At 48.9% G+C, this 9191-nt stretch overlaps 1 protein-coding gene across 5 annotated transcripts in view; it reads left to right on the top strand.

The window, feature by feature from the left end:
- The first annotated feature begins 3651 nt into the window (after positions 1-3651).
- CELSR3 (cadherin EGF LAG seven-pass G-type receptor 3) overlaps positions 3652-9191 on the top strand; it is a 110702-nt gene continuing 105162 nt past the window's right edge. For all 5 annotated transcript variants that reach the window (XM_067463514.1, XM_060766161.2, XM_060766160.2 and 2 more), the window contains exon 1: positions 3652-7628. In XM_067463514.1, coding sequence (XP_067319615.1) covers positions 3875-7628 — 3754 coding nt within the window. In that variant the 5' untranslated portion in view covers positions 3652-3874. The remainder of the gene's footprint in view (positions 7629-9191) is intronic.

Genomic DNA, 9191 nt, shown 5'->3' with positions numbered 1-9191 from the left:
TTGGGCAGACCACACCTGGAATACTGTGTCCAGTTCTGGGCACTGCAATTCATGGGAGGTGTTGACAAGCTGGAATGTGTCCAGAGGAGGGTGACTAAAATGATCAAGTGTCTGGAGAACTAGTCCCATTAGGAGAGGCATAAAGAGCTGTGCATGTTTAGCCTGCAGAAGAGAAGGCTGAGAGGAGACATGGTGGCCATGAATATGAGGGGAAATCATAGGGAGGAGGGAGCAAGCTTGTTTTCTGCTGTTCTGGAGACTAGCATGCAGAACAATGGCTTCAAACTACAGGAAAGGAGATTCCACCTGAACATGAGAAATAACTTCCTAATTGTGAGAGCTGTTCAGCAGTGGCACTCTGCCCCGGAGTGGGTGGAGGTGCCTTCTTTGGAGGCATTTAAGCAGAAGCTGGATGGCCATCTGCTGGGGGTGCTTTGAATGTGATTTTCCTGCTTCTTGGCAGGGAATTGGACTGGATGGCCCTCTTCCAATTCTATGAATTGTTAGTATTTTGGCTTCATATGGGTGAAATCAACATTTCTTATAATTGATTAGACACTGAGATTCACTGAGGTCAGGAAACAGTCCACAGTCAATTTCTTTTTTATTTCACTTTCTTTTTGCTCGTTCTTAATGCTTGGGGACAGCACCCTTGATTCTGCACAAACAAGTCTCTTTCAGACATAGGGCATTTTTATATTTCATGATACACTGCAATTCTCATTGAAACCAGAAAATATCCATAATTCATTCAGTGAGATTTATCCAGCTATATGAGTATCAAGATGGACAAATTCTAGTAGATATTTGCTGTACATGGTGATTTGTAACTAATTATGGGTATGGTTCAAAGTCCACATGTAAAAACAATTCATGATAGTTACTTGCTGTTCCATGTAAAGCAGCCACATTTAAAGCTGTTGAACATCAACTCCAAAACTGAAGAGAAGAAAGTGAAAGCCAACCTAACCAAGTAATAAGATGAAATGAATGAAATGTCCTAATGCAAATATTAAGTATGTGAAAAGGGAGATTGGAACTAAGGTCAGGCTGTCCAAGTGGAACATCCCTTTGGGGTTGAGAAGGGCGGGATACAAATATTGCAAATAAATAGACAATAGGCAAATGATTTTCCTCACATTGAACCCCCAACAGTGGTGGCTGATGGCTTACATGTCAAGTATGGTATGAAATTTAAAGGTACTGAACCTTACTAACAAAATTGCAGCCCGGACAATTCCTTTAACATCCAGAACAAAAATCATGGAACTAACCTGCTGGTCCGGACTCCCAGTAAAAATCACACTACTATCCTGGAAGCTGCTCTGAATCCTGGGAGGGGAACTACTATGAGCATCATTGGAATCCATCTTCCAGGAACTAATAGCAATTCTGCAGGGGGTGGGGGCAATTTTAATTGAGGCCAAGATCATGTAGCAGAGATGCATGCTATATAGATTAGACAGCACTGTACATATGCAGACCTTTTTTGTGCTTTGGGTTGGCTCTTCAGGTATATTTGGCAACACTTAAACTCTTGCACAATCAACTATGTTGGCTAAGGCTAAGGGAGCGGCAATCTGACCACTTCTGGAGGGCCACATATTCCCCACCAACAATTCACTTCCTGCCGTTATTCACACACACACTGTCTACCTTACTTACAACAGAAACACTGGGGTGCTTGATATATATAACCAATTAGGTGAGTGGTTCTTGCTGACATGACCCTTCTGAATGCATCAATAATGTTTTCCATTGTCATTTTGGTATGAAGAAGAAGGTTTACCACCACAGTTCAATCTTTACCCCCTTTTTTCTTCAGTTGGTGATATAACAACCTTTGGGAGAAAAGTCAGGCCACTTCAAATGAGTTGACTGCTGTCTAGCTTGTCCAGTTTGACTTCTGTTTGTGAAAGACATGGAAACAATTCAAAGTGAAAATGTAGAATGAAGCAAGCAGAAATTTTAAAAAGAAAAGAGCTTACCCTCTTTAATCAACAGTGTGGGCATGGCACTGTGACAGCAATTTCCTGATTCCTAGGTTTAATTAAAAATTGAGTTTCCTGAGAAGGAATTCAGAGTACTTTCCCTTCCAGCAGTATTAAAAATATATGTGCAGGGAGTTGTGTTTGGAGAGTTGTAATCTAAGAACTCTAACTAAAACGACATGGTTGTTGCCCCCCCCCCCCCCCCCCGACTGTTGGCAAAGGACATCCCAAAGGGAGGGGAGAGTCCTGGGACTGACTTGGCAGCTCTCTGGCATAGCAGAGGAGTAGAAAGTAGGGGTGTATTTCCAGGGAGAAAATGAGAAGGGCTGAGAAAATGGGGAAGGAATGGTAGATGACTAGATAAAGAAATGAAATAATAATAAGACTGACAGAGTTCTGGAGAACAATACTCCTGACCTCACAATTGTGTTAAAAAACAAAGTATGGATTGTCGATGTTGCAATCCCAGGCGATAGCAGGATTGAAGAGAAACAACTGGAAAAGCTGACACGATATGAGGATTTAAAGATTAAACTGCAAAGACTCTGGCATAAGCTAGTAAAGGTAGTTCCAGTGGTGATCGGCACACTGGGTGCAGTGCCTAAAGACCTTGGCCTGCACTTAAACACAATCGGGGCTGACAAAATTACCATCTGCCAGCTGCAAAAGGCTACCATACTGGGATCTGCACACATTATTTGCCGATACATCACACAGTCCTATAGACACTTGGGAAGTGTCCAACGTGTAATCCAACTATCAGCAGAGTGTTGTTGTCTGCTGTATACTCATCTTGTTGTTTTTCAAATAATAACAACAGCAACAACAACAACAACTTTATTTTCTAGACCTCTCTTTCTCCCCAAAGAGACTCAGGGACTTACACACACACAAGGCAAACATTAAATGCCTCAGATGAGTACTAAGATATCAAAAAATAATACATGATAAAGCATAGTAATAACATTGAACTTACAACAAAGAATTAAACATTGAAATTAGAACAATCCAATAAGACTTAGTAGACTTATTTATTTATTTCGTATCAAAAGCATTGAATAGATTAGTATAAAACAAAAAAATAGAAGGAGCTCAGGCGGCTAAATATCTTTTGACTAAGAATGGGCAACAGCAGCAGCATTGTCTGTAGCCTCCAACAGTTCTTTCTCTGTAAATGAGGCAGGTCATAGTGGACAGCATACAGATGTGGAGATGTCTGTTCTGCTCCACAGTTGCACAAGGTGTGGGATTCTTTTAGGTAGTGCCATTTTGCCAGTCCAAAACACCTGTAGGGCTCAAGTCGTCCCAGGCCTGCTATAGAAGACTAGACATTGTAGTTTTACAAGGTCTTTAGCCTTTTCTGCCAAACGACAACTCTCATGATTCGACAGCATAGAGCCCATTGCAGTTTAAGCGGTAGCAGACCGCCTTCATTGTAACAGGTGGCCGAGAGAGCCTCCCACGACCCTCCCCCTCCCCCTTCCCGGCAGCCTTGTCTTGCCTTTCCCGGGCGACCTGTTCTGGCGAGGCGCGTGCCCGGCCCCTCCCTCCCTCCTCCCCTGCCCACAAGGAAGATGGCGGAGGCGTGGGCTTCACGCGCCTCCGCCAGGCGGGTGGGCGCTACCACGGCAGGAGGGGGGAGGGGGAGGAGAGGAGGAGCCGGGCGGGCGGAGCGGACCATCGGGGCAGCCGGGAGCCATGTTGGGGCTGCGAGAAAAGGAGGCGGAGGAGGCGGAGGCGGAGGAGAAGAAGGGGGCGGCAAAGAGCAGGGAGACGATGCCGGCGGTGAGGAGCAGCCGGCCCCGCGGGGAGAAAGCATCCGCGTGGAGGAGGTAGATGGTGTCGGCAGCCGGGGCGAGGAAGGAAGGAGGGGCCCGGGTAGCATGGCCGCAGCGCCGCTCGCCGAACCGGCGCCCAGCCGCCTCGTCCTCCTCTGTTGCCGCTGCTTCTTCCGCCGGCGGTTCCTGCTGGCGCCGCTGCTTCTCCGCCTGCTCCCTTTGTCTCCGCTCGGCCGGGGGGCCCGAGGCTTGCCGAGCCGGGGCTGCGCGGGTACGGCGGGAGGCGCCTCCTCCTTGTGCCCGAGCTGCGCCGAGGGGGCCTTGACGCCGCCGAGGAAGAGGAGGGACACAAGGAGGGCAGCCACCCGGCGCCAGGCGCGGACTAGCGCCACGGCGGCTTCTCCTGCTGCTTCCGCCCTCCTTCCGGAGCCTCCCAGGAGCACCGGGGGGTGCCTCCTTCCTCTTGGGGAAGACGCCAAGCCCGGGAAGAAGGCGGCCAAGGATGCCCAGCCGCCGCTCCGCCTGGGAGCCTGGAGCCGGCCCTTTCCGCTCGGCTCTCATCCCGCAAGGATGCGCCCGGCTGCCTTCTCCCGCCTGGGCTGGCCCTCTTCCCGCCGGGCCCTCCTCCTCCTCATCCTCCTCCTGCTCCTGACCTACCTGCAGCTCTGCGCGGGGCACGGCCCCTCTCCTCCTTCTCCTTCTCCGTCTCCTCCTCCTCCTCCGCCGCCCTGCTGTTGGGGCTTCTCCGAGCCAGGCTGCCAACGGGCCAGGACGGAGGTCTCGGAGGCGGGCTTCCTTTCAGCACCACCGGCGCCGCGGACAGCGCCAGCCTCAGCCGCGCACAGAGTTCCGCCCCGTCCCTGCCTCGCTTTGCCCTCCTTGGACTCCCGCGAAGGCTGCTCGCAGGCTCTTTGTTTTGGCCGGGATTTCCGGAGCCCCGGGCTCTTCCCTCCCTCCCCACTGAACCCCTTCCCCCTAGCTCTGCAGAAGGGGCTCAGGGCTGCTTCCCCTTGTGCCAAGAGGAGGAGGAGGAGGAGGAGGAGGAGAGAGGGAGCCTTGCCCAGGACAAGGAGGGCCGCCAATCGGCACCCCATCTTCCCCCAGTATAACTATCAGGTGCAAGTGGCCGAAAACCAGCCTCCAGGGACTCCTGTGATCACCATGGCTGCCCAAGACCCTGACCCTGGGGAGGCCGGGAGGCTACTGTATTCCATGGATGCCCTGATGAACAGCCGCTCCCTGGAGTTGTTTAGCATAGATGCCCAGAACGGCCTCATCAGTACTACAGAGGCCTTGGACCGGGAAAGCATGGACCTGCACTACTTCAGAGTCACAGCCACCGACCGGGGGCAGCCTCGCCTCTCCACCACCACCATGGTGGCCATCACGGTGGCCGACAGGAATGACCACGATCCCGTCTTTGAGCAGGGCGAGTATCGAGAAACCATCCGGGAGAACGTGGAAGAAGGCTACCCCATCTTGCAGCTGAGGGCCACCGATGTGGACTCCCCGCCCAACGCCAACATCCGATACCGCTTTGTCAACGAGCAGGCAGCCCACTCTGTCTTTGAAATCGACTCGCGGTCAGGACTGATCACCACAAGTGGGCAAGTGGACAGGGAGAAGCTGGAGAAGTATTCCCTGGTGGTGGAGGCAAACGACCAAGGGAAGGAGCCCAGCCCCCGCTCGGCCACAGTGAGAGTCTACATCACGGTCCTTGACGAGAACGACAACGTCCCACAGTTCAGTGAGAAGAGGTACATTGTCCAAGTCAGAGAGGATATAAGACCTCATTCAGAAATTTTGAAAGTTACGGCCACTGACTTGGACAAAGACAACAATGCTTTGGTTCATTACAACATCATCAGTGGGAATAGCAGGGGTCAGTTCTCCATTGACAGTGTGACTGGAGAAATCCAAGTTGTGGCTCCTCTGGATTTTGAAGTGGAGCGAGAATATGCCCTGAGGATACGGGCCCAGGATGCAGGGCGCCCTCCTCTGTCCAACAACACCGGTATGGTTAGCATCCAAGTTGTGGACATCAACGATCACACCCCCATTTTTGTCAGCACCCCTTTCCAGATATCTGTCTTGGAAAATGCCCCTTTTGGCCACTCAGTAATCCACATTCAGGCTGTGGATGCAGATTACGGAGAGAATTCCCGCTTGGAGTACAAGCTCTCTGGGACCTCACCCGACACCCCCTTTGTAGTGAACAGCGCCACTGGCTGGATTACTGTGAGTGGCCCCTTGGACCGGGAAACTGTGGAGCACTATTTCTTTGGGGTAGAAGCCCAGGACCATGGCTCCCCATCTCTGTCGGCTTCTGCTAGTGTCACCATCACCGTAATGGATGTGAATGATAATCGGCCTGAATTCACCCAGAAAGAGTATTTCATCCGTCTCAATGAAGATGCTACTGTGGGGACCAGTGTCCTCAGTGTCACAGCCATTGACAGGGATGTGAATAGTGCCATCAGCTACCAGATAACAGGGGGAAACACACGGAACCGTTTTGCTATCAGTACTCAGGGGGGAATGGGACTAATCACCCTTTCTTTGCCTTTGGATTACAAACAAGAGAGGCGCTTTGTGCTCACAGTGACCGCCTCTGACCGGACTCTGCATGACAACTGCCATGTCCATGTCAACATTACCGATGCCAATACTCACAGGCCGGTATTCCAGAGTGCTCATTACTCAGTAAGTGTGAATGAGGATCGTCCTGTAGGAAGCACCGTGGTTGTGATCAGTGCCACTGATGATGACGTTGGGGAAAATGCCCGGATTACCTACTACCTGGAGGACAATATTCCTCAGTTTCGGATTGATGGTGATACTGGTGCCATCACTTTACAGGCTGGACTGGATTATGAGGACCAGGTGACTTACACACTGGCCATCACAGCCAAAGATAATGGGATCCCCCAGAAAGCTGATACAACCTACGTTGAAATCATGGTCAATGATGTCAATGACAATGCCCCTCAATTTGTTAGTGCTCACTACCAAGGCATCATCTCAGAGGACAGCCCTCCCTTCACAAGTGTACTCCAGATTTCAGCCACTGATCGGGATGCTCAAGCCAATGGACGGGTCCAGTATACATTCCAGAATGGAGAGGATGGAGATGGGGATTTCACAATAGAACCCACCTCTGGGATTATTCGCTCTGTCCGTAGGCTGGACCGGGAGAGCATCCCAGTCTATGAACTCACTGCTTATGCTGTGGATAGAGGGATCCCCCCTCAAAGAACACCTGTCCACATTCAGGTCACTGTGCAGGATGTGAATGACAATGCTCCTGTCTTCCCAGCTGAAGATTTTGAGGTCTTAGTGAAGGAAAATAGCATTGTGGGCTCTGTTGTGGCCCAGATCACAGCTGTTGACCCAGATGAGGGACCCAATGCTCAGATCATGTACCAGATTGTGGAAGGCAATATCCCTGAGATTTTCCAGATGGACATATTTTCAGGTGAGCTCACTGCTCTGATTGACTTGGACTATGAGACCAAATCAGAGTATGTCATCGTCGTCCAGGCCACCTCAGCACCACTTGTCAGCAGAGCCACTGTCCACATCAAGCTCATTGACCAGAATGATAACAGCCCTGTTCTTAAAAATTTCCAGATCCTTTTTAACAACTATGTTTCCAACAAATCCAACACCTTCCCTTCAGGGATTATAGGGAGAATCCCTGCCTATGACCCAGATGTGTCGGACAAACTATTCTACACTTTTGAACGAGGGAATGAGCTGCACTTGTTGATCATCAATCAGACAAGTGGGGAACTCAGGCTGAGCCGTAAACTGGACAACAATCGTCCCTTGGTAGCATCCATGCTGGTCACTGTCACAGGTAAGGATGCTTTCAGTTCTGTCAAGGTTTGTGGCAAAGTTGTTATTTGCTGAGATTATGTAAATGAGACTGCTGGTTAGCTAGTGGTAAATGGTACCAGGTTCTCAATATTTGGGCCACTGAGCCAAGGTGGGGCGGGGGGGGGGGGGGAGGATTGAGGAGAGACCTGGATAGTAATTACTTTGGTGGATCTTTTATTTATTTTTCCCAGCTTCCTTTAGGGCGTAATAGCTCAGTGGGCTACCAAAAAGGCAAGATTTGATTGCTTGCTATTATCTCATGGCAGACTCATTTCATAATTTATTAGACAGAGCCGGATTCCTGCCCTGAAGAGTTTACAATCTAAATTAGATAAAGTGCACACAAAGGAGAGGAGAAAGGATGTAAATTGGTAAGATAAACCTGCTTGTTGCATGGAGATTTCAAAGAGGGAAAGGAGAGGCTTTCTGATCCTTTTCTTGGCTTTCTTTTCATACAATGGCATAATAGTCTAGCAAATAGGGAAGATATTACAGCACGGGTTTTGTAGGGCCCCTGAGCTAGAGCTGATAGAAATACAGTCAGCTGCAACAAGTGATGGAGAGTTTGTTTGGGTGTAAGATTTCTTTCTCACACAGTTGTGGGCGATAATTAAATGAGGGGATGGGATCCCACAAGGGAGATGATGAGTATCCACAGGAAAGGCTCCCAATAACCCTCAGCTGCAGTTCCTGGTTGATTTTATGATTTCCTCTAACCTTTCTATGGGCCAGGCAGGAACAACAGCTTGACTGCCATTCTTTTTGTATGATTTGTGGGTGTCACGTGCATAAATTTCACATATTTGGCATCCCAAGATGTCTTTTTGCCTGGGCTGGATCATCATGGCTTTCTTTCTTAGCTTGCGCTTTGGTTATCAGGATGTCTTCCCAAAAAAATAAAGCTTCAAATTGTATGGAATGATTTACTGTTGATTTATTTGTTTCAAATCATTTCTATGCCATTATACTCTGGCATCTCAATACTGGATACAAATGTATATTTGAATCTGTTGATCAGGTACATTTTCCAAGGGTCTCTTCCTCCACTTATCTCCCCATAAATATATATAATGCAGAGAGTTACTTTTTTGGACTCTCAAGAGCCAATGGAGCCAGTTGATTTTCTGGTTTGGGGATTCTGCGAATTGTAATCCTTACAAAGTAATTGTTTCAGATATGACTTCTTTGGAATCTTTCCAAACAAAAGGTTTCTGCTTGTAGATGGACCTGATGACACTGCGATCATTGTTAGATATTGTTTCTGACATGGGTGCTTTCATTGTCAAAAGTCAACAATCTCCAATGAGTGTTACTTTGTTACAGCAGAACCATCTAAGACTCTAGTACAGTGGTTTTCAACCTGTGGATCTCAAGATGTTTTGGCCTTCAACTCCCAAAAATCCTAACAGCTGGGATTTCTGGCTGGGATTTATGGGAGTTGTAGGCCAAAACAACTGGGGAACCACGGGTTGAGAACCACTGGTCTAGTGACACCTTAGAGACTGGCAAGTGTATTTAGATTAAGTATATTTGTCAATTATAA

Source organism: Anolis sagrei, chromosome 2, assembly GCF_037176765.1.
Source record: "Anolis sagrei isolate rAnoSag1 chromosome 2, rAnoSag1.mat, whole genome shotgun sequence".
Lineage (NCBI taxonomy): Eukaryota > Metazoa > Chordata > Lepidosauria > Squamata > Dactyloidae > Anolis > Anolis sagrei.
Note: the sequence above shows the minus strand (reverse complement) of the source record. Positions and strands in the feature narration are given on the sequence as shown.